Source organism: Pinus tabuliformis, chromosome 7, assembly GCF_031772625.1.
Source record: "Pinus tabuliformis cultivar Carrire ecotype Pingquan chromosome 7, CPIR1, whole genome shotgun sequence".
NCBI lineage: Eukaryota > Viridiplantae > Streptophyta > Pinopsida > Pinales > Pinaceae > Pinus > Pinus tabuliformis.
This window is the reverse complement of record NC_142293.1, coordinates 913,934,119-913,960,741: the sequence shown is the minus strand read 5'-3', so window position 1 is coordinate 913,960,741 and position 26,623 is coordinate 913,934,119. Positions and strand designations below refer to the sequence as shown.

The following is a 26,623-nucleotide window of genomic DNA, read 5'->3' as shown; positions in this document are numbered from 1 at the left end:
ATTCTAAAAAGAAGTGAGAGGGTGGGTGGGGTGAGTATTCATATATAGAGAATACAATATCTTATAATTGTCTATTTAAATTAATTTAGTGTCTGAGAAGGTGGGGTGGGAGAAAAAAAGTAAGTATTAATATATAGAGAATAAAGTATCTTATAATTGTTTATTTAAATTAATTTAGTTTATAGGGCATGTGTTCAATCACTTTCATATTGGAGGAAAACTAATTTTCTAGTCAAATAATTTCTCAAACTAGAATCTTAACATAGAAACACATCAATATAATAAAATAATTTGCTCAGAAATTGAATCTCAACTACAACTTTTAAATTCACAAACACTTTCTATATCAATAATGTCTTACTGTTTCCTTTTCAAAATTACAAGAAGCATCTCACAATCACAAGAAGTATATAAAAATCCAAAGACATCCAATTTTATTAAAATAACTCACATCATTATAAAAATAGTAATCACAAATTATTATTATTATTATCTAATTTTAAGATCACGGCCAGTGAATACACTAAAATTGGTGTATAAGACTCCTTTGTTTGTGGGACAAGGGATCCACCTTCGCGATTTGATTACTAAGTCTACAAAAATATACATATTCTACGCGATCATTTTGAATCTATAAACTCTTAGGAAAAAACACATGCTCTTAACCATTAACCCCACTCAAACTATATGATATCACATATCACATATCATAAACCTTAACATAAAAATTGTAAACAATATTAATACCAAGCACAATAAAGAAATTTCAATTTATGGAGAAAATTGTGCCAAAATTTTGAACTTGACAAAGGTTTTGGTATATGCTAGGGCTATTATCTATTTTATATTTTAACGCCTTTCTTGTAAAACAAGTTTTACATTTTTAAAGTTAAAGTTAATCACTGGTTAATACAATAATAAATCTTTACAAGAAGATGGTCGAAATGGTTGTTGCTGCCACGCGAATGCTAAAAGGTAAAGGTTAAAGCCGAGGGGACGAAAGCTTTTAGTTTTGGTGTAAGGCTTATGGCGAGATCGAAGGCAGGTACTAACAGTTAGTTAATTTTCAGAGGAACGGGCCGCGAAGGGGTCAGAGAATTCACATCCCGGCATTCTGCGTTTGTTTAAGGCTTTTCTTTGCGGATCTAGGTTTGTAAAATGGCCGCTCTCAAGTATCTGGAAACGCAGAGGGCAGCCCAGCCCGAACTGGCCGAATGGTACAATGCATTGGCTGATCTCTACGAGCGCAAGCTGTGGCACCAACTCACTCTCAAGCTCGAACAGTTCGTAGCCCTCGCAGTTTTTCAGGTCGTTGCTTTAAAGTTTTCCTTGCTTATTTTCTTTTCATCTTTTTCTGGAATTCTCTCTTTTTGCGTCTTCTTTGAAGTTTCAGAACCCTCAGTCAAGACATTATAAACCCTAATTCGAGGGAAAACAAGAATGTAGTCTTTATTTAACGTTCATAGAAACCCTAATTCCAAACAAATATGTGTTTCTTTCGGGGCATGAAACCCTAACCACTTCGCTTTGTCACATTTCATACATTTTAGGCGTTGGCCAGTCAAAGCATTAACGAAGCTGTTGTCACTTGCTAGACTCCACACTCCACAACCTTTCCGGAGACATTTTCTGGAGTTGGTACGATAGAATATTCTGAACTTGAAATTGTACTGTGCATCTTTATAGAAGAGGGAGAGAGAACACAACAAACAGAATAAAATAGAAATAGATAAGTAAATAAATAAAACTCATTTTCTAACGCCATATTTGGCAAGGTTTGCTGAACCAGTCAGTTTTGGCTTGGTACAATATATGTCTAGGTAAGAAATTCAAGGTCAAAATGGAGTGGCTCTTCCAAGAGCAAAGTCACACGAGAGTTTGGGGAGTTGATACCCAGCCCTTAGGTCTTTTGACTTTACATACTGAGTTTAAGCCTGTTGTTGCAGTCTGTCTGGATTTCCCCTTTCTTCTCAGGAACTTCCAGATGGAGGGCGGCTCAGCTCTGGGCTTGACTCGTAATTGAACCTGCGGCAGATGGCCTCACATCATTCTTTGGTTGGATGGTTCAATAGATCTAGCCGACGCTTTGGGCACTTCCACTTATCAATTCTTACGTCATGGATATCAGTGAGATCCTCCAGAAGATAAAATTTGAAAATTTGTTCAAATTTTAATGTAACTTATTTTTCTTAAGATTAGGGAACGTGAGGCCCTTATGAAATCATGCTGAAAATTTCTTAACTCTCTTCATAAGATTGTTTACCAAGGTGTCAATTTGGGTTATCCTGGGTGGTTGGGAAAGGAATGGAGTCCTCCCCTTCCTGGTTCAATTCCCACAAGTGACATGATGGATGTTAATGCAACTTGTGGATGTTAATGCTATTGGCAGTATGTATATTCCTCATATGGAATATTCGGCGTTGTAGCTGTGAAAAATAATTGTGTACCAACTACCAAGGCAAGGAGGATGAGGATTTGGTTGAACCTATCATCCTATTCTTAATTTTTTAGTGTTTGTGTGCAGCTGGTTTTTGAGGAAAACATTTTTTTAACAGAACTATTGAAACTGAATAAAAATATATGTTTGTAACCTCTAGGCGGTAGGGCCAATACTTGTGACCTAGAATTGGCCCTCCAAAAGTTTGAACCTGCTTCTATTTTCTAGAATATTTTTCCCCTTATTTATTAACAATATATGGATAAGTCTATTATATATAGAAAGCATAAAATCATCAATCTTTCTGTTTTATATTAGTCTTTTGGAAATCGTGAGCTGCTTTACAACTGCCCTGAAGGCATTACAAGTTACAACTAACCCGAAGAGATTGTGCATCACAAGAGACTCACTTCATGGGTGAAACAGTCCCCAGCGGTGCACCATTAATCACATACACATACATTTCCATGTAGCTAAGATTTTGTGACAGGGGTACTAAAGTTCACGAGAGGATTTCACTTTCACTTAACCAACTTATTTAATCGTATACATTTCCATGTAGCTAAGATGTTGTGACAGCGGTACTAAAATTCACGAGAGGATTTCGCTTTCACTCAACCAACTTATTTATGTCTCCGGAGAATTGAACCTTGGTGGGTGGCCTGACATGATTTTTCTGCACTGCTGAACGACGATCCCATTGACTACAGTACTTTGTTAATTTGATGCTAACTGACTATGGATCCTAACTGGGTTGAATCTGTGGATAACTTAAAGTCGTGAAAATTTAAATTATTACTGGTCTTTAGACAGAACAAAATTAAAAAGGTCTGACCCCCCCTTTTGGAAAAGTTTGATTTTTATATTTTGGTATTGTTTGTGTAAGATTCTTCAAATTGGATATACTGACTCTGTAAGACTAAAAGAATATAATCAGCTTTGTGGATTTCTTTAAATTATTTTTTCCCTGGAAGTTGTCTCGATATTCTTTCATTTTATATGCTAGTCTGTTTGGAGATGTTTTCTGAAGCTTTTTCTGAAGCTCTATCTGGAACTTTCTTCTTGTCCTCATTGAAGGCTCATCAAAGTTGCTTGGCTGCTACATATATGTTTTACTATTTTAGTTTTTAACTTCCAAGTTTTATTGAAATGCAGTGATTTGAACTTGATCTATTTGAGGAGCTTTTGCTACTGCCTTGATTTTCCTTGCACTATTTTTTTAATAATTATTTTAAGGTTTTCATTTTTTTAAAAAATCATAAGAGAAAATAAATAGTTTCCTATCCTCAAACTAAACATCATGTCAAACAGCACTTTTGAGGAAAAATGTTTACTCCATAAATATGATAAAATATCACTTTTGGTGAGCAGACCATAAGCATATTATTTTATATTGTTTCTCAAAAATGCCTCCTTGTGGCAGGAGAGTGCATTCCCTGGTTTTCTCTTGTTCCGAGGATGAAGGGACAGATCAAGTATGTCTCTTGTTGCCCTTGATTTATAGGTTAATTTGGAGGGATAACCTCTCAAAAATGGGGGTGATTAGATATCCTTCAATACCATTGGGAATGGCCAACCATTACCTATGGTGCCTACAACCACTCCCTACCCCACCACCAAAAGGGACAAGAAAAAAGGGAAAAACCATGTAACTTTGAATGATTGCTTTCTGGTTATATGCAAATGATATTATTGAATTTAATAGCACTAATCTCTAGAGTGTAATGATTTAATAAAAGTCCCATTGTTTTATATGGTATTGTGGTTTACTTTCCTCCATGTCGGTGAAATCATAAGACTGTGATATTGCGATCATAGTTTTGCAAAATTATAAAATTGTATTTGTTATTTGTCAATTTATGAATGTCTAAGATAATTTTTCATTATGTACATTTATGATGGGTATCGTTTATAAGTTATATTTTATATCAAGGTTGTATGAAATCTCTTCCCTTTGTCTCCTTTCTGAAAATATTTATGGGTATCAGACTCCGAAACATTGGGTGCATTTTCAAGGCATTTTTGTTTATGGGTGATGTTTGAAAGATGTTTGAGACATTTCTTCTCTAGAAATACCATGTATAACTTGTTTGTTTGTAATAAATAACTCGTTTGTGGTTAGTTTTAACTTTTCATTTATTCTATAAAATCGGCAACGTTTTTCTTTGGTGCTATGTCTATCTTGAACACAAGTCCTTTTGTTTGGCAAAGCTGTTGCGACAGGTTGTACTCTATTGTCAAAATCACCTAGGACTTGCACCTCTCCAATCACTTATTCCTACTCTTGAGTGAATTGAACCTAGGTGGGTGCCTTGACATGCTACCATCTTTATGACTGAACTATTGGAAAAGCAAATGAGTTTCAATACTTTTGTTAATATTAAATAGTAAATGCCAGTGCCATGTTAATATTAACAAGATATAACATGTAACAAAAATGTTCAGTGTTTCAACCACCGTAACCATTTATGGGTACTAAAAATGATGTAATGTTAGATGGTATGGGTGATGTCTGATAATGTATTCAATACATGGTTAGCCTGAATTGAGTCAACCTTTTGTCGTAATTGCTGCAGCCTTTTTTAAAGAGTGGCAGTTTATTTGTATTAAAAAATGATCTGTGACTTTACTTGGACAACCATAAACAGTCTTGACAGTTTTTCCCAATTTGGTTCAAAATATAAAAGAAAACTTATCAAAAGAGTATTTCTTTTGTTCCAAGGAAAACTCTTGGGATCTCTTTTGTATCATTGGAATATCCATATGGAGGGTGGCTCAACCACTAGCCACAATAGTTGGTAAACCTAGCAAGGCTTTGTGAGATTAGATTGAAAGACCTCGTGATGAACTCCACCTTTGAATGGTCTGCTCAAATTGATTAAGCTAACCCATTGGGCATGGTACTTTTGCTAATAGTCGGACAGGAGTACAGCCCAATAAAATGTCCAAGCAAAAAAAAAAGCACAATTTTATTGTAAATCATAAAATAAAGTTTATTTAGACCCAGTACAGCTTCAAGGTCAAGAACCATTGGTTCTCATATTTTTCTCATAGTCTTTGGTATTTAACATTAGCAATGGGCTCCTCTTTGGATGGGATATCAACAAAGTTAGCCAGGTGGGAAATCAAAGCTTGAGCAATAGAAAGACCAGCAATGAGCTTATTTATCTTGCTATGTTGGAGTGGAAGAGTGTCTGTCAACTCATTTTTGTAGTTTATAAGAACAAGAAATATGTTTGACAATATCCTTGTAGAAGGTGCCCTTATTCTTGGTAGCTTCATCCAGCTTGGAATCTGTGTGCTCTCTCCACTCCATCTCAAATTCCTTAGTGAGTTTTGCAGGGATCCTATGGTTGCATTGCTTTTTCTCCTCAGTACTTTTTATTTCGTCAACATCCCTTCAGAGACACTGGACAACATGCACACCTTGCCATCACTTCCAAGCACTCCCAAGGATTAGAGATTGAAATCCAAACCAGAGCATGAGGGAAGGAGCACTCCTTTCTTCAAAACTTTCCTTCAACAAATATAATGAACCATAGGCCAAATGATAATGAAAGGCAACATTTTCAGAGATGGATTTAAATCTTATCGTAGGAATGTGAGATTAGATTAAGTAAGCTTCCTAATCAGAATAGCATGTTTAGCATAGGCAAGCACCAGTGGTTGAAAGGATGAATGTTTTGAGGCTTCCTGCCTCATACATATAACCACCCTCTCCTCCCTACTGTGTTACTGGAGTCTCCACTTGAAGCAATAGAGAGCAGAGGGTGCCACCTATTCGCTTGAGCTAATAACATAACATCACATAGCTCCTCGTTGTGGCTTCACTACTTATACATGACCATACCTAAATTAAATTTCATGCTGGAGTCGAAATGAATTGGATGATCTACAATGACTATAGTTGTAAACAACTATCTTATTCTCTTCGTATACAATTGCCTTATTAATCAACTGAGAGCCGCCATATGATTCTTCGCTTTGTTGTATATATATAACTGCCATTTGGCTCCAGCTTTTTAAAGTCATCCTGAGTAGTATGATTAGTAATCGTGTTTTCTGGCCTAGTCTAAGGTTGCAATGTTTTTCCTGTCTCTGAACTTGAAGTAGAATATGGAACTGTTTCGTTGCAAGGGATGATGATGTCTTTCCTTGCTTCTTCTGAAGGTCCATGGGGGCTAGAATGATTAATGCAACTCATGAATCATCACAATTTGTTTGGATAAACATTTGGAGCTAGTGCTCCAGCAATAAGTGCTGTGCCTTTTTGTGAAGAATTTATAAAAAGGAATATCATTGAGTATATTTCAATCAAAAGCATCCATGCCCATTATTGAAAGGGCATACCGTTTTGAATATATTAAAACCTTCATTTGGAGGGACTCCACATCAATGAAACATGAATCTCTGATCACTCACGATTAATCACGAGTCAAACTCTGCTCTTCCCTCAAACGATCTGATTCAACTATGGGCGAGTCAAACTCACGGTGACCATGTTTGACTTGTGGTCAACGCGAGTTTCACTTGCGACTCACTGATTAATTGCGATTTAGGCGGCGACTAAGGTGATTTTCAACCCTCAACTCGAGGGGCACGAGTTTTAACTTTTAGGGTTCCCACATTTTTCGTTGTGTAGTTTAGTTAGGTTAAAAATTAAAAGTCGGTCTGTAATTGACTTTTCTCACTGCTCAGGGCTACAACTCATACATCGAAAAGGTAATAGAGGGTTTCAGTTTCAATTTACTCCACGTAATATAGTCGTAGTGTAATAGAGGCGTAGTGTGTAGTGTGCTGATGCTCCATTGTAGATTCAACATGTGCTTGGTCAGAGATTTCAGTAGCAAACCATTATCGTATCATTTTAGCAACAATCAAGAGATTTCAGTTACTGCTTTTTTACTGATTAGTATGCAGTATTTTATAAACTTTTAGAAGCAGATGCTTCTGGTTTGATGTAGTCACAGGTTACCGTTTTTTTCCTTATTTTTTCCCGATTTTTCCCTGATCCAATTAAAACTCTTTGCTCTTTTGCCTCCCCGATTTATTGCCGATTCCGAGTCTGTTAACATTGCTCCACATAGGCACAAATCTGAATATAAGTTTATTAGATTTGAATATTAGCAATATACATGATATAATGTTTATGTCTAGCCACCATAATTCTGACTTAATTTGGTTATGGGATAACTTTCTTATTTCTTTCATATACAATTGCCTTATAAATCAACTAAGAGTCACTACATAATTGTATGTGTAGCTGCTGTTTGGGTCCTGAGTAGAATGTTTAATAATCATGTCTCCTTGCCTAGGCTGAGGTTGGTTTCTGAACTTGAAGTATAACAAAAGCGGATTTCTGTTTATCACAGGTCAGAGGAGATCACTTATTTTGTTTCCCATATTGAATATTTCTCCATGCTTTTGGTTTTAAGGATATCTGCAATTACTAGAATGCATACAATGGTCCATTGAACTTTTTTTCTTTGCATATTTGCTATAGACTATAGAGATGTGGGGGTTAAGAGGCTTTTTATGATCTATGATATTTATTTTGAGCTGTACTTTTGGGAATCTTTTCTTCAGGAGATGGGTTTCTTGATTGTGTAATCTTATCAGGCCACCTTTTTTTTGAATTTTCTATTTTAATAATATATATTATGGAGCATGCTTTCTTTACCTTGAATAGATGTATCTACTATATCCTGACTAAGATATTTCTGATATGCAGGCTGGTGATGCGCTTATCCAACTATATCACAATTTTATAACAGATTTTGAGACGAAGATCAATCTGCTTAAGCTTGCACATTTTGCTGTTATTGTTTCTCGTCAGTACACAGAAAGGGAAGCTGCTATCAGCTACTTAGAGGGAGTAATCGAGAAGCTTCGTGCCACAAGGGATACACGAATTGAGGAACCAATACTATATGTTAGAATGCAAATAGCTGCATTAAAACTTGAACAAAGTGAACAGAAAGAATGTAAAAAGCTACTAGATGAGGGCAAACATACACTGGACAGTATGACTGATATAGATCCTTCTGTTTATGCAAGCTACCATTGGGTCTCATCTCAGTATCATAAGTCGAGACAAGAATTTGCTGAGTTTTATAAAAGTGCTCTTCTGTTTCTGGCTTATACTACTGTAGAGTCTCTTTCGGAACCGTTCAAGCTGGTATGTGGCTTTCCATTTTATCTCACTGATTTCAAATGTAGGTTGTGGCAAGTTTATGCATCCATAATTGGACATGTGGCTGAATATTCAATTCAAGTTTCTGGCTTCAGGGAATAAACCTAAATTTGCTTCAATTATTAAACTCTTTTATCATTTCTACTATGCTGAAACATTTGCGTTTTTGCTGTAGTCATTAACGTCAGGCTAGTTATATTAGTGCATCAAATGCTTTCTTCTGGGTTGTCCTTTCACAACATGTAGATTCTGTTATTGATTTGGAAGTTAGTTCCATCCTTTTGCACAAACAAAAGGGAAAGGAAAAAAGACAACATGGAATGTATTTGGCACTTGATCATCATGGGGCCGAATTATTACATTGTTGGCCAGCGGGGGTGTCATAGAATCAATTATGTGTTCAAGCACATTCTTTTGGGTTGTACATGTGCAAAATGAATAGAGTATGCTGTCCATTTTGAAGTTGTTAATTCCAATTTTAATTGCTATTCTTTTGTATGCAGATGATGCCATCCTCTTATTATCTTTCCCTGAGGGTTTACAAAGGTAGCTTGTTGCCTTTTATTGATTTCTGCGTGCATGTGGTTGATGGTCAATCTTAGCAAGACTAAGGTCATGGTCTTTAATGCATCAAAAAATGCCATATCAGTTTTTCATTTCCTTTTTAGAGGATGTGAAATTAACATTACCTCACCTTATACTTACTGGAATTCCAGTTCAAAGGCAATAAATTAGTTCAAGGCCCACTGCTTGAACCAAATTAGTGAGGCCTACCACTTGGACCAAATTAGTTAGGTCACGCTTGATGTCTTGTTTGAATTCTGCTGAAGTCTTTTCTGCGAGAGTTAGGCATAGATGTTCTTTCCATATATTAGATTGACAAACTAGTTTGGGCAGAGCCACATTACACCATTCTTCTTCTAGACCTCAAGTGCTATAGAGAAGAATCTGTGTTGTAGGAAATGTGTAATCCACCCATGTATCAATGTCCAGAACTCTTGGAAATGCCTTGAGCTGTGCCGTATGGTGCTTCGCAATTTGGAAACAATGTATGGTAAGGCTCAATTCATCTCAATGCATTTTTTAATTTCTTTGGGCCCATCCAAGTGCCCATGAAGGGTGTGGGACCCATAAGAATTCTAAGAACCCCTATTTTGTGGGAAAAGAAACAAATTAACTCTTTTGGTTCTTATTTTCTTCAAGATCGTGAATGGGCTTTTTGATGAACTGCATTTGTAGCTCAATGTTCTTGTTGTGTTGATGTTGAATTGGATTTTTGGTTGGTTTGATGGCACTATGATAATAACAATAGAGGGTGGTCATATATTGTTGTTGGAATATAAACTCTTTGTTGAAGCCCATTGCTTGGTACTTTGCTTTTGTTGAAGGAGGAGTAATAACATATTGCTTCTTACAAGCCCAAGTGACAGGGCCTAAACCAAGGCTAAAAACATAATCAAGAATCGTTTTTTGATCATCAGGGTTGCCAACCTAATCTAAATTAATGAACAACCAACAAAGGTGTCCATCTTGAATTGTAATGTATCCCTAATTGAACTATACTTGGATTTAGTGAAGTATCCTTTTTATTGCTTTCTAATGAATTTCATGGGGTGTTTTCATATACTAGGCAACACGACTATAACAACAAAGGAAATATCAAGATGGGTAACTAATTGATGGTACAAAGAGGCATCAACTTTGGGCATAATGCAGTTTGCCACAAGTCTGACTCCAGATTGAAAGGGAGAGGGGCTGGTTTATAATCTTCTATGTGAGAGCAACAAAGGTGGTCACATGCATACCTAAATTGTGAAAGAGAAATTTCTTCCTTGGTTTGCAATACTTGGAGGCTAAAGAAATGATGCAGGTAGTCGAAGTCTATCATTTCAAACTTCTTTTCAAGGCCAAATTTCACATGGATTAAAAGTTTAGGGTCACTGTCACTGTGATACTCTAGTGTGCTGGGTTCGAGGAGAAGGATGAGTGCGATGCTCCATAAGAGGAGGATGCGTGTGATACTCCAGTGTGCTGGGTTCGAGGGAGGTGCAAGGTGTATTGAGGGAGATAGATTTAGATCAATTGGTAAAGATTGGAGGATAGATCTACGACATGATTTGGTGGATAATTCTAGGTTTCTTGTTGTATATGTAATTCTTTGGTTGGGCTATTATCCTAGTAAGGGAGCTCGAGTAGGTTTTGAGAAGAATTTAATGAGAACTATTGATTGGGCAAAACTTGTGTGTAATAATTTTCCAAAGGGAAAAAACTTGTAATTTTATTTAACTTTAAAAAAGGAACGAATTACATTTTGTAGATACTAACTGCATTCAGTAAGAGTAGCCTCTCGACTTATCTGCGTAAACTAAAAAATAATAGAATATTGCGGAGTTAAGTGTGGTAGTAATCACTTAACTTCTTTCTTGCCTTTTTGTTTTTAGACCTTCTGTCATCCCTGAATCGGGGTCAATTGGAACCATTGCCAAATTGCTTTCAGTTATCTTCGATGGGATTTCTTTGTTTGAATTTGAACTTTCAAAAACATGAACTCTCTTTGAGCCCACTACCCCATTCTCTTTTGCTGATTTGGTTCATGGTTCTCTTCTGATTCTGTACCATTCTGCTTGTGGGTTGCATTGCCATTTTGGACTAGAGCATCCCCTTCTTCTTTATTTGGAGGGTTCTCCATGATTTCTTCTTCTTCTTCCTCCGTGAGATAGGGATTAGAAGGCTGCCATTGTTTTGTTTAGTGAGCCTGCTTCTTTTTCTTTTTTGGGTTCTTTTTTGCTTGCGGGCATGTGTTCTGCAAGTGTCTTGTTTGGTAACATGATCAACATTTGAATGCCGTATTTTCATAATCTAGAAGTTGGGTCCATTGGAAGTTTTTATGTTTTAGTTGAATGCGATTAGGTAGACCTTTACTTGGGTCTATTTCTACACAGATTTTGGTGAAGGTAAATAATCCTCCTTTCCTCACCCATACTAGCATTATTGAGACCACCATTGTTGTGGCATCAAAATTTGGGAACCAAGGGGTAATGAAGAGCCTTGCATTTCCCCAAAACTAGGGCCCTTCTTTCAATGCTCTCTCCACATCTTCCTTGGTATCGAATTGAACAATAAAGAAACCTTTTGACCAAAGGTATATGTTGCAGTTTTTGGTCTAGTTTGTGGAAACCCACTAATGCAAAGCATCGCTTTTGGGGCCAAAAACCATTGAATTTGGAAATCACTGCCTTGGATTGAAGTGCAAAAAAAGTTGATTTACCTCTATTAGATTTACCTCCATGGCTAGCACTTGTTGTTGCTAATCAACAATGTAAGGTCTAGGATTGTATTGTGGTAGATCTGATGGATTAGAGCCTTTACCTTGTGCCACATCCTTGTAGGAAACAAATCCTCCTAGGTTTTTGGCTCTCAAAGCACCCCCTCACAGCATTAGATTCAAGCTAATGGTGGAATTTCTTTAGATGTTGTAACCCTACAATTGAAAATGATCCTGTACCTACTTCCTTTCATAAGGGAGGTGCTATGTATCTATAGGATATCCCAATTGTTTCTTTATCTGTTGCTTGAGATTTGTCACATAATCTGAACCCAAAACCCAAAAAAGGAAGGATTTCCCATTAATGTCCTTAATAAAGATTTGAGAATTCCCCCCTGATTCAAACCTTTAAACCCTTCACCAAATCTAGATTGATTAGGGGATAGGGTATTATCTTGTAGATCCGCTGCATTTTGCGGGATGCACATATTTTGTGAGGCAAGATTGAGTTTAAGGCCCAATAAAAACTTAGAAGTGGGCTGAAACCAACTTGATTAGTAGCAGTAATAGAAAGTGGTCCTAAAAACCAGATATCAAAACAATACATGAGTTGTTGTTATGAGTGACATTGACCCTTGAAAGTAATGCAATGGCATCGTTGGAGCACAAAGTCGTGCCACTGCATACAAAATCTTTGACATGTTGGGTTGAGGGATTAGTGTTAGTTATGACGATGGTTGCCACAACAAGAGACCTTTGCTAATTTCTTCTTGTGCTAAAAGCCCTTGCTTCTCAAACAAAGTCATCCTTGTTTACACTATTGTTGTCCATTACTTTTAAGGTGAGATCAGTAACCCCCTCAACGACAGTGAAAACAAATTGCTGATTTTGCTTGGGATTTCTACCTTTATTGAACGCAATGCTACTCTTCTATTGTTGAGTTTGGCATTGGATAGGGATCCATGTTACAGAGGAAATCAATATTTTGCAGCCCCTCAGCGTTGACGGGCAACACCTTCAGAGTTCCCCTCTGCATCGTGATTCTCTTCCACTTTGTTGAAAATTTTGTGTATACAAATGTAATATGTTATTGTGCATGATCTAATTGTTGGTTTTATAAGTTATGGTGTGCTAAATTTGTTTCTGGTTAATTGCAACAGTGTCTCCTCACGATACTCTCTTGTTGACCACCTTCCATAGGGCCTCTTGACCCTTAAGGGGTCTAAGGACTCAACCTTCTCTTGTGAGAATCACTGTCTCACTGACCACCTTCCACAGGCTCTCTCAACCCTTAAAGGCGTGAGGCATACTTGGCATTCTCCTTGACAAGATGCTCTCTTGCTGAGCCACCCAAATGGATCACTCACCTCTGCACTTATACTTTTCCAATACCATGGGTTATCAAAATACTATGGGTAATACCATGGGTCTATAGGTGCAAAGCCTCATCACTTAGCTCACTTAGCTCACTTGCCCCTCACGTGAGAATATTCTTGATGCTACCCAAAACATCAACATCGATTGTTTTTAACTAACAATATTCTTCATTTATTGATGTATCCCAAATTAGATGGTTGGAACAATATTCCTTCATTTATTGATGTATCCCAAATTAGATGGTTGGAACAATATTCCTTCATTTATTGATGTATCCCAAATTAGATGGCTTGAAGCTTCTACAAATGTTTTCAAATCTTGAGTCTTTGAAACTTAAGCCAAAAGAGAGGAGGCTTGTTGGAATTTTCAATGTGTACGATGTTGATCATTGATAAGATCACCAATTGCTTCTTGTGTTGAACTAATCCATTTGGGAAGTTGTGATGTTGGTGCAAGTTGATGTTCAACAGACTCATTTGGAGGAACGCAAATCGGCAGAGGTGAATTTTCATTCTCACTATTATCATTTAAAGAAGAAACCAAAATAAGAATCACATTTCAAAGATGGCACAAACACTAAATAAGGTTTGTAGGCCAAGAATTTTTCATTAAATTTAACATATCCTTTAATAATTATTCCATTGGAATGAGGTTAATGAATTCTAATTGTTTACATCTTCAAAATATCGAACAAAAAAGTAGGATGTAATGTTCCTTTTCTTATTAAGAATGTGAAGTAATGTTTCACTACCAAGTACATGGTTTACATCTGGTATAATTTTAGTTAATACTTCTTCTGGTGCTATATTTTTTTAAAGCTTTTGTGGGAGTGTGATTTACTATGTAATTGGCACAAGTGATTGCTTTTGTCCAGTAATGAAGACTTAATCCCTTAGGTTGGATCATATATATGGGCATTTTCTTTGAAGTGCTATTTTTTCTTTCAACAACGCCTTTTTGTTGTGGTGTATATGTAATAGTATATTGTGTTGAAGGCCTTGTGCAATGTTGTAAGTTGTAAATTTATTGTTAAAATATTCACCTCCATGATTTCATCTTAAGGTTTGTAATTGATTTTGATTATTGAAGTTAGGCTTCTGTGATCCATATCAATTTTATTGAGAAGGTTTTCGGCGATAATCACATCAAAATTCATTTGTCAACGGGTTTCGAACTAGCAAGTGTGGTTCATCATCAGGACAAGATGAAGAACCAGATCATGGCAACAAGTTAAATAGAGAGATCTATCATTCAATGGTTAGAAAGAAACGACTACATTTGACCAAGGAAAGGATTGGGCACCGACTACAATTGACTGGGCCAAGAGATATGAATAAGATTAATTAGTTAGTTTGTTAAATTTATTTATTATTATTTTTATTTGTAACTATATAAATCTTATATGTAACTAATTTTTATGAACTTAAATTATTTGGTCTTTAATTTAATTAAAAATAAGAGGTTAATAAAGCTTCCCCTTTTTCATTTATTCATTAGGATATTTTTTAGTTTAAATTCTAAAAATTCGTGCTTGACCTAGTTTTTTTTTGAAATAAACAAATAATTTTATATAAAACATATTCATATAAATTAACTAATTAGTGGATTAATTGATAAACCCTTTGGTTTAATCCCCAATTATACGATGATTACTTTAGTTAATGAAAATAAATAATTTTAATAATCAAAATAACTAATTAATTATAAACAAATTTATATGTTAGAAGACCATGTTACAAATTTAGTTTCATGTAGCTTAAATAATTAAAAAATAAAGAAATAAACTAATAAACTAACTAATTATTTATTCTTTCCTATAATAATACAAGTCTTTATATAGTTTGTTTAGTTTTAAATAATAAAGAGGATAATAAAATAAAAATAAAAATTTAAGATTCAAGTTCTTAATTTAAGTTCATAAAAATTAGTTAAATATAAGCTTTATATAGTTACAAATAAAAATAATAATAAATAAATTTAACAAACTAATTAATTAATTATTAATTAACTAATTAATATCATTCTTGTCTCTTGGCCCAGTCAATTGTAGTTGTTGCTCAGTCCTTTCCTTGGTCAAATGTATCTGTTTCTTTCTAACTGTTGAATGATAGATCTCTCTATTTAACTTGTTTCCATGATCTGGTTCTTCATCTTGTTCTGACAATGAACCACACTTGCTAGTTTGAAATGCGTCGACAAATGAATTGTGATGTGTTTATCGTTGAAAACCTTCTCAATAAAATTGATATGGATCACAGAAGCCTAAATTCAATGATGTTGATATTGTTTTTTGACAAGGGTCTTGTTAGCCAAAAACATGTCAAAAATGTCATTCATAAGTTTTAAGAAGTAACCCAATTGTATTTGTAGTAGTCATCAATGAAAGTTAAGTACTTGCACCCAGAGAAAGAGGAGAAGAAGAAAGTAGGTCACACAAATTATTAGGAAAAAGCTACAAAATTCTTCTTATTGTGAACAAGCTACAAAAGATAGCGTGCATTTAAGATCTTTAAAAACCTTGATTACAACTTGGTGACGAGAAAACTCTATTGTTTTACCTTTACTTGAATGATTGATTTGTTACATGGATAGAAGGCTGCAAAGAAGATTTCAAACACATAATACATCATTTAAAATGACCATTATTTGCCTAAACTCTATCTTAGACCCTACAACACTAAGAGATATATCATCACCAACAAACATTTGTTGGGTGTTATAATCATTAAGAGTAGTGAGAATCACTTTATCCTTTAGCCATATGATGAGATGCTCCAAAATTAGTAATCCACTTGTAACAATTAGATGTTTTGTTGAAGGAGAAACTAGAAGTGGAAAGTTTACTTCAATGAGAAGTTTTAGAAGAAGAATTGAGGGTGATGTCGTTTTTAAAACATTTAGATTCTAAGTGACCATCTTGTCCAGAAAAAATTCAAAGCGTGTCAGTTTTTTTGTTCTTTGATTTTGGTTCTTATTTGGAGTAGAAGTTGGATGAGAGGGTTTAGGACCATTGTTTTGAAGATTTTGCTTATTGGGATGTTGGACCGCTAAGGCTTTGGATGTACTTATAGTGTTTATCTCTCCATAATGCAAGAGCTTGTCTTGCTCCCTAATTAGAATAACAAAAAGACTAAAGAGTGGGCTATTGATATTCAACCTCTAGAACTTCTTTAGTGTCATAAAAGTTTGATATAAAAACAAAATATGTAGTAAGCTTAGCAAAAATAACTTATAATGATATATGCATTGATCATCCTTCATATTGAGTTTACAATAAGCGTGTTTTGAACTTAAATAAATAATATTCATTGAAGGAAAAGTCATTTTGATGGGAATAAATTACATTTTGCTGGCTAACTATTTTATTTAGCTTTTCCCAAGTTTATTTGGATCAATTATTCCTTGAAGTTGAACCCATAAATTAGTAAAGATGGACATTATGATTAATCCACGTGCTTCATTCTTATCATTCCATTTGGCTTCTTTTTAGAATTAATGGGGCCTTTTCCTTTTCCCAAGGTTATCCATTGTAATTCTTTACTTTTAGTACATTCTTTGTAAGTGTTTTCTATGTTAATTAGTTGGTATTGGTAAGAAAAAAGTTAACTTGGATATTAAAAATATAGATAATTCACAAGTTGAAATTGGTTGTTTAGATGGAAAACTCTCAAAAAATTAGGTTGTTTAAAAAAATGCCATTGAAAGTGGGTTTTAGTTGTGAAGGTTATACCCTTCTTTAAAAAATGTAAAATGTTATGAAAGCACCCTTTGGTAGGTAGGAACGACTCTTATAAGACTCAGATAAGTCTTGACAAAATACATATTCCCTCCATTTTCTCTTTTCTCCACCTGATCTAAAAATAAAGAAAAAAATGAAATTTGCTATTAGTGGCAGGTCTTATACTAGTTTGTACAAGTTTAATACGAGTCATATGTGAGTCAATCGGTCAACACGAGTCTTGTGCGAGTCCAGTGCGGGTAAAGGTCTTATGCGCGAGTTTTATGAGAGTGACTCGTTTTGACATATGACTCATTAAGAACCGCGAGTATTCACTGACAGGTAGAAATGGACTCACAGTGATGGATGCAAAATGAGGTTGTTGAGTGAAAAAAATATTCCATCCCATCTCTAATTTTGCTTAAGTGAGAATCACTTTTACAATGAAATTACTTAAAAAATAAAATTGCATGTAAAAAGTAAATTAAAATAATAATATTAAAGTTATTTTATAGTGATTCACTTTTAGTACACTTAATAAAAAAAAGTATGAGATAACTCAATGTTGTATGAACTTTTATAAAGAGTATCTTAAAGAAAAGGGAGACTTGAACTCAATACCTCTTATTATTCAAACTAACTTTGAACCACGTGAGCTAATGTAAAATATATAAAAATTTAGAGGGGGGAGGGGAGGGGCTTTATTTTTGCCCCCTCTATCAAAGTGTGAAGCAGGGTTGTGGGCAAGCGGCGCCCCCTCCAAATCTGCTCCCAAAGAGTGACCTCGAGAGCGCACTACCTGTTGGAAAATCTTGAGACTTGTATATTTTAACTTACTGTTGTGGGCGAGCGGCGGCCCCGCCAAATTTGCTCCCAAAGAGTGACCTTGAGAGCGCACTCCCTATTGGAAAATCTTGAGACTTGTATATTTTAGCCTAAGTTGCAGGAAACGTTGGAGAAGGGCCTGTTTCTGGCCGGAAATGAAATGGAAACGAGAAAACTCGTACCGTATGGCCTGGAAACGCGTTTCCAGCCATATTGGCCCATTTCTCGAGGAGGAAACGTGGCTAGTACGGCCGGGAATGCGTTTCCAGGTCGTACAATGAAGTTTCCTGTTCCTAATTGACTTTTTCTTGTATTTTGTATTTTTTATTTTTATTTTTATTTTTTATTTTTGTTTTTTGTTGTTTTTGTTTTTCGCTTCTAATTTTTTATTGGGCGACTAAAATATCTTCTAGATGCCTCTCAAGTTATAAAAAAGAGTGACCTCGAGAGCGCACTACCTGTTGGAAAATGTTGAGACTTATATATTTTAACTTATTGTTGTGGGCGAGCGGTGGCCCCGCCAAATCTGCTCCCTAAGAGTGACCTCGAGAGTGCACTTCCTGTTGGAAAATCTTGAGACTTGTATATTTTAACCTAAGTTGCAGGAAACGTTGGAGAAGGGCCCGTTTCTGGTTGGAAACAAAACGGAAACAAGAAAACTCGTACCGTATGGCCTGGAAACGCGTTTCCAGCCGTATTGGCCTGTTTCTCGAGGAGGAAACGTGGCCAGTATGGCCAGAAACGCATTTCCAGGTCGTACGACGAAGTTTCCTCTTCTAAATTGACTTTTTCTTGTAAATTTTTAATTTTATTTTTTTGCTTCTAATTTTTTATTGGGCAACTAAAATATCTTCTAGATGCCTCTCAAGTTATAAAAAAGAGATTTTTTTTGAGTGGGGCAGCCTAATGTTGATATGCAGTTCATGGTAATGTTAAATTCTTAAAGTAAAAGTGACATTCTCCTTTATTTTTCATTTTCATCCTTTTACTTAAATTTTTAACATTACTATGAAATGACGCGGGATGTTTGAGAGTGGTTTCGCCCTTATTGGATTTCATATGGAGAAAGTAGAATTTTAGATCTCACTCAAAATCCAGCAGACTTATCTGTTTTTCAGGATTTCATGATTGGGGGGATTACAATGTTTCCATTTGGATTTTGTCATGTACCAGGGTATGGAACTTGTATTTAATGAAGAGAACCAAGCCCTTTATGCAGGGGAGACTCCCAATAATCAAGAGCACGTAGGATACTAGGGTATGGAACTTGTATTTAATCAAGAGCACTAAGGTCGTTCGACTATGTAGGAGGAGACTCCCTATCAAGCACGAGACAAGAAATTAGAAATTTCTTGTGGCTGATTTTGGATATTGCTATCTTCATTATGTGATTATTCATGAGTAAATGTGATGTAAATTTAGAGACTTATAGTTTATGTATTGACAATTGAATCATAATGTAATAAATTAGAATGTTTCATATATTCTTTATGATTGCACATATTTCTTAAATGTCCTAATATATATATATATATATATATATATATATATATATATATATATATATATCGCGTTACCCCGTTTCCAAAATTGGGGGGGGGGGGGTCAGGTTTTGTACCCGTGCCCATTTTGGAAACTCGTACCCGTCTCCCCGTTTCGTGCAACTTAGATTATAACTTATTTTCCTTAGCTTGATAATTACTTGTGATGTTAAATGTTCTTTTATTAATTCTGTTCATCAAGCAATTACTGAAACAAGATCACAAAGAGACAAAGTACACAATGACCTCGAGAGCTCACTCCCTGTTGGAAAATCTTGAGACTTGTATATTATAACTTATTTTCCTTAGCTTGGTAATTGCTTGTGATGCTAAATGTTCTTTTATTAATTCTGTTCATCAAGCAATTACCAAAACAAGATCACAAAGAGACAAAGCACACCAGATATAGGCTCCACGCTAGGGCAAAACCCTCCCGAGGGGAAAGCCCAGAAAATGCTTCTCTTCTTCTTTAGAATCTGCTTACAAAAGAGACTTCCAAGACACAAAGACCCAAGCCAACAAACCCCTCAAGACCCAAGTCAACCCCCGACAAGATCTGCTTTCGAAAAGCTTCCAGAACTTCAATATTGCAACCCAACTACTGCAACTTTGGCCCTAGCAGTAGAATTTCGGCCTTGCAATTTTGGCACCCAACAACTGTCCAAAAATTTCGTCCTGTTGTAGTTGGCAGCTACACAAACCCTAGGGAGACAGAGAGAAAGATAGTCTTTGACAAACTTTGGCTTCTACTTCTCTTCTTTGTCCTTTAGTTACTCTTCTTCCTCTTCGCTATTGCAAATCAAACTTGCTTGTGATTGTGTCCAAATGAGGTCGAGCTCCCTTCTATTTATAACCTTTAATTTCGTCCTGTTGTAGTTTCCAGCTACACAAACCCTAGGGAGACAGAGAGAAAGATAGTCTTTGACAAACTTTGGCTTCTACTTCTCTTCTTTGTCCTCCAATTACTCTTCTTCCTCTTCGCTATTGCAAATCAAACTTGCTTGTGATTGTGTCCAAATGAGGTCGAGCTCCCTTCTATTTATAACCTTTCTTCCTCCCTTAGGCTGACTTGTCCTTATTCTTGGGCCAACTTGGTCTTGGGTTTTTCAATTGCTTTTTCATGATAAAATAAATATATTTCTTCATTACAACGAGTCCAAATGGGACTTATGATATATGACCAATATTATTCTTTATCCTAAAAAGACCTAGAAGACCTAAAAGCACGAAGAACATGCTTTTGACTCAAACTTGAGTATGAAACCCATACTCCAAAATAAAATATAATTTCTCTTTCTTTATAAAGAACATACAATCCCATGATTACAATTACATCATAATGAAGACTGAGCTTGGTTATAATTTTCAATACTCTCTCTTAACTAGGGAGGTCTTCATGGTACAAGGAATCCCAATCTTGAAGCATTCTCATAACAAGAGTCAAATTGATAAGCCATCATTTTGTCAAGCATCTTTTCACCATAACCAACACTGTTATTGAAGGCCTTAACTGGACAAGCTCATTTTACTTATGAGCATGTTGGGAGGCTTTACGTGAGCTGCTACACTACCTCTCAAGGTACATACCCCATCTAGATGTCCACAAGATATATCCTTTTAAGACTATTCTTATCTTGGATTTTGAACCCTAGATCCTCAAAGAATATCGACCCTCTTCAACTACTCTTAACTTGGATGCCATACCTCATCCTCAAAGAGTATTGGTCACCAATTTCTTTTCTTGTAGTCTCCAATCCTTAAGAAGTTTTACTCTAGATGCTTATCTAATCCTACAGACTCCATTCCTTATTTATGGCCTTCACTAAGATTTATGGTTGTTAGTCCTAGTCTAGTGCCTGCCCCATAAAGACAAGAACTATCCAATATCACTCCCTTTCAACCAAGGAAGAGATATCCACTAAACCATGCTTGCCTCTTAGGTATCAAGCTTCTTGTTTGGTAATGCTTTAGTCAATATGTCCGCTACTTGTTCATCTATAGGTAGATAGTGTAGCTCTACGACCCCATCTCGTACTAAGCTTCTGATGTAGTGGTACTTGTTGTTTATATATTTTGCTTTGCATGAAACATCAGGATTTCCGTAAATTTTATGCAACTCTAATTATCACAATGTATCCATGTAGGGCTAAGCAGTCCTTCAAATAAGTTTGATAGTAACTTCCTGAGCCAAACTGCTTCTCGATAGACCTCGCTTGCAACAACATATTCAACTTCAACACTACTTAAAGCTACCGTATCTTTCTTTTTCCTCATCTATGAAACCATGGAATATCCAAGACTGAAACATCCTCCTTTTATGCTTCTTCCATCTGTCTCACTGCCACCTTAATTAGAATCTGTATATCCTGTAAGTTGGATTTCATTCCCAATATACTTGAGGTAGTGATGTATAGTCCCACCCAAGTACCTTAGGATATGCTTAGCTGCAATCCAATTATCATGTTTTGGATCCATCTAGAACTGACTGAGGACATTTATTGCAAAACAAATATCCGGCTTGGTATTCACCAAATACATCATGGATCTAATCAATTGTTTGTAGCAAGTCAAATCTACTAGACTAGACTCTAAACTCCTCAACCTCTTTAAATTTGTAATCATGGGATTGCAATCCATCATCCCAAATCTTTGAAGCATCTTGATCATATATTTATCTTGACCAAGATATATCTCCCATGGCTTCTCCCATACTTCTAGTCTCAAGTCATAATGCATTATCCCAAGATCCTTCATTTCAAACTTGGCTGCTAATTGCTTCTTACATTCTTGAATATGATGCTCTACTCCTGTGGATAGCAGGTCATCCACATACAATAGTATGATTGCTAGTTCTTCTTAGACCACCTTAATGTATAAATTCAGATTTGCAGAACTCTTGGTAAGACCAAGTCTCAAGAGGTATGCATCCATCCTTGCATACCATGCTCTTGGTGCTTGCTTTAAGCCATATAGAGCCTTCTTCAACCTGTAAACATGAGTTTCCCTTTGATTTATTTCAAATCCTTGAGGCTGTTCAATGTAGACCTCATCAATGGTCCCATTCAGGAAAGTTGTTTTGACATCCATTTGATGAATGTTCCCATAGAAGTAGCCAACAAAACACACGATCTTATTGTTGTATACCTAGCCGTGGCCCGTGGGAGCAAAGGTTTCCTCATAATCAATCCCTACTTTCTGTGAGAAGCCGCTTGCTACAAACCTTGCATTGTATTTGTTTATGCTCCCACTTGCAACGTGCTTTATCTTATAAATCCATTTTGAAGTGACTATTGATTTGTCACTTGGATTAGGGACAATTTCCTGCACATCGTTCTTCATTATGGATTGGTATTCTTCTTGCATTGCATTCCTCCATTCTTGATGCTTAGCTGCATCCTCATAGGAGGAAGGTTCTCCCTCAATTAGCCTTGTCATGTATGCAACATATCCAAAATACCTCTTTGTTCTCTTACTTTCCCCGGACATCCTTGATGCTGTATGTCCTTTTTCCTCTTAAAGAGTAGTTTTCAACCAAACATGCCTCTTTTGATTTTTTGGAACAATTACTTGTTGTATAAGCTCACAAGGACCTTCAACATCTTCTTGAGTAGGTCCTAGTTCTTGACCGTCATTGTCCATAGAGATATCCTCAGGGATACGAATTTCTTTTTCATCAGAGATAACTGGAACATCCTTTGATTTCTTGTAAGCTATGCTTTCGTCAAAGATGACATCTCTGCTTACCTCAATTTGATGATCCTCCTTAATATATATTTTGTATGCTTTAGATGAAGCACTATACCCAACAAAGATGCCCTTTAGAATAGTGGGATCTAACTTCTTCTTTTTATCCTTGGGTACGTGAATATAGACAAAACACCCAAATATAGAAGATAATCCACACTTGGCTTCTTTCCTGTAAATGATTCTTCCAGAATCATGTTGTTGAGGATCTTGTGAGGACTTCGGTTTTGCAAGTAAACAATTGTCAAACATGCCTCACCCCATAGGAATTGAGGAATATCTTGATTGTGCAACATAGCTTTGACACATTCTTCAACTGTATGATTCTTCCTTTTTGTTACACCATTCTGTTCAGGATATAGGGAACAATGAGGTACCTCTTGATTCTTGCTTCCTTGCAGAAAGCTATTAATTCTTTGGAGGTGTATTTTCCACCATTATCTGACCTTAGAATCTTGATCTTTCTCAGTTAGATTTTCCACTTCATTCTTGAACTCCTGAAACTTTTTGCATACCTTATCCTTTTTTTTGAGAAGGTGTATAGCCAAGTCTTTCTTGAGTAATTATCAATGAAGGTTACATGATACTAATGCTTGCCAAGAGACTTAATTGCCACAGGTCCACATATGTCTGAGTGCATGAGATCCAAAATTTCTTTAGATTTGGTTTCACTACTTGCAAATGGTTTCTTTACATTCTTGCCTAGAGCACATCCCTTATAGGTTCCTTCTTGATCATCCTTTATTTCGGGTGTGCCATTGACCATTTGACTCATAGATGGGAAAATTTTATAATGAATGTGCCCATACTTTCTATGCCATAGTTCGGAAAGACTCACTTCTAAATGAACTAGGGTTTGAGCTAGAGGTGTATAGAGCTTATACAATGTTCCCTCACGAACCCCAATCACCCTTGCTTCATTAATACTAGAGCCCTTATCCCAAACCAAAACCTTGCCATCAATAAAAGCAACTCTATTACCCTTATCCTCTAGACAAGAAATAGAAAGTAGTTTTTTCTTCAAACTTGGAACATATAAGATGTTGAGGTGAATGTTTCCACTTGACTTGAACTCCAACGATGTAGGCCCAATGCCTTTCAGTAGATAGCACTTGTTGTGTAGTTCGATAGAGTGAGATGAGATTCCCTTAGATAGGGTTTGGAGTTGACTACATTCTCCCGTCATATGTCTGGAGGCACCACTGTCAATAACTCATACATTCTCGTCCTTGAATGTGCAGGATAAAGCAGAGAACATAGTTCCATTTTCTACTTCCTTTGCAAGCTTGGAGATGATCTTTGATAGATACCTTTTGATAGATGTAGCTAGATTTTTAAGAATTTTGAAACTTATTCTTATAACCCTTGCCATAGAACCAACAAAGATGTGATCTTCACTCTCCTTCTTGCATCTTATCTCTGATACCATGTTGGAAAATCTTGGGACTTGCATATTATAACTTATTTTCCTTGGCTTGATAATTACTTGTGCTGTTAGATGTTCTTTTATTAATTTTGTTCTTCAAGCAATTACCAAAACAAGAAGATCACAAGAGAGATAGAGTACACAAGATATAGGCTCGAAGCTAGGGCAAAACTCGTCCAAGGGGAAAACTCGGAAAATGCTTCTCTTCTTTAAAATGCTTACAAAAGAACTTCCAAGACCCAAAGACCCAAAGCCAACAAACCTTTCAAGACCCAAGTCGGCCCCTAACAAGATCTGATTCTGAACAACTTCCAGAACTTTGATACTGCAACCTAACTATTGGAACTTCGGCCCTAGCAACAAAATTTCGTCCCTGCAATTTCGGCCCTAGCAACAAAATTTCGTCCTTGTAATTTCGGCCCTAGCAACAAAATTTCATCCCTGCAATTTCGGCCCCCAACAATTGTCCCATAATTTTATCCTCTTGTAGTTGGTAGCTACACAAACTGTTGTGGGACAGAGAAAGATAATTCTTGACAAACTTTGGCTTCTACTCTTCTTCATCCTCCAACCACTCTTCTTCCTCTTCGCTATTGCAGATTGAATTTGCTTGAGATTGTGTCCAAATGAGGTTGAGCTCCCTTCTATTTATAGCCTTTCTTGAGGGTCAAATAGCCTTCCCTCAGGCTGACTTGTCCTTGCTCTTGGGCCAACTTGGTATTAGGGTTTTCAATGGTTTTTTCATGATAAGATAAATATTTTTCTTCATTACAATGAGTTTAAATGGGATTATGATACATGACCAATAGTATTCATCTTAGAAAGACCTAGAAGACATAAAAACACAAAGAACATGCTTTGGACTCAAACTTGAATATGAAACCCATACTCCAAAATAAAATATAATTTATGTTTCTTTCATTTTTCTTTCTTTATAAAGAATATACAATGTGATGAATACCGAACCTAGCTACAATTTTCTACACTACTACTGAACTTACCATGAAATGACTTAGGATGTTTGAGAGTGGTCTAACCTCATTGGATTTCATATGGAGAAAGTAGAATTTTAGATCTCACTCAAAATCCTAGAGACTTATCAATTTTTTCAGAATTTGGGGGGAATTGCAATGTTTTTTCCATTGGATTTTGTCACATACTAGGGTATGGAGCGCATATTTAATCAAGAGCACCAATCCCTCTATGTACCTTGATGTTAGTGGCATTGGTTGTTGAACTCCTCTCTATCATGACTCTACTAAAAATGTACCCATCACTCAAACAAAATATTGTCTTGATATGCTACGCTTTTTCAATCTTATGTTAATGCTTAGAAGATGCTATTAATGACAAAAATCCCAAGATAGGCAATGATTTTGATGATATGTAGGTATTTGTTGTAGCATGATTTTTTTGGATGCTAGAGGCCATCTAGAGCCTATTTGTTGATGTATTTTCAGTTCAGAGATGGATTGCACTCATGCTATTTTGGTTTTTTGCACCCTTACATGCTATATAAATCAAAACTTGTAACTTGTGGACATATTGATGAAGATTGTAACTACTAGATGATTGATGTTAAATGGTTTAATCCATGTTTTTATGCTATTTTGGTTTTGTGCACCCTTACATGCTATATAAATCAAAACTTGTAACTTTTGGACCTGTGGCTGATGAAGATTGTAACTACTAGATGATTGATGTTATATGGTTTAATCCATGTTTTTATGCTATTTATAACTAATTCATTGTTCTACGTGCTTTTTAGATCATCTTTGTTATTGTTTGGTTACTTGTTAATGGTAATGGTTTCAAGTACAAGTTACAACCTAAGTTTTTTTGAAACGGATACAGATACGGGGTTTGAAACAGATACAACAAATTTTCAAAAAATCTGGATATGATACGGCAAGGAAACAGCATATATATATATATATATCATATTACCATTCATCTTTTAGAATCTAGATTCTATATCTAAAAATACATAATCATCTTCATGAATTCAACATAAACAAATCATCATCATCGATTCAGCATAAACATTGTCATCATCAATAGCGTTTATTATAACATTCAACATATTATCATCATCAT

General features: G+C 35.8%; 1 protein-coding gene across 1 annotated transcript in view; it reads left to right on the top strand.

Annotated features, from left to right (window-relative positions):
- The first annotated feature begins 944 nt into the window (after positions 1 to 944).
- The window catches only part of LOC149250641 (26S proteasome non-ATPase regulatory subunit 13 homolog B-like), a 70,459-nt gene continuing 44,780 nt past the window's right edge, over positions 945 to 26,623 (top strand). The window contains exons 1-2 of the mRNA XM_089459157.1: positions 945 to 1,308; positions 8,169 to 8,615. Coding sequence (XP_089315283.1) covers positions 1,159 to 1,308; positions 8,169 to 8,615 — 597 coding nt within the window. The 5' untranslated portion in view covers positions 945 to 1,158. The remainder of the gene's footprint in view (positions 1,309 to 8,168; positions 8,616 to 26,623) is intronic.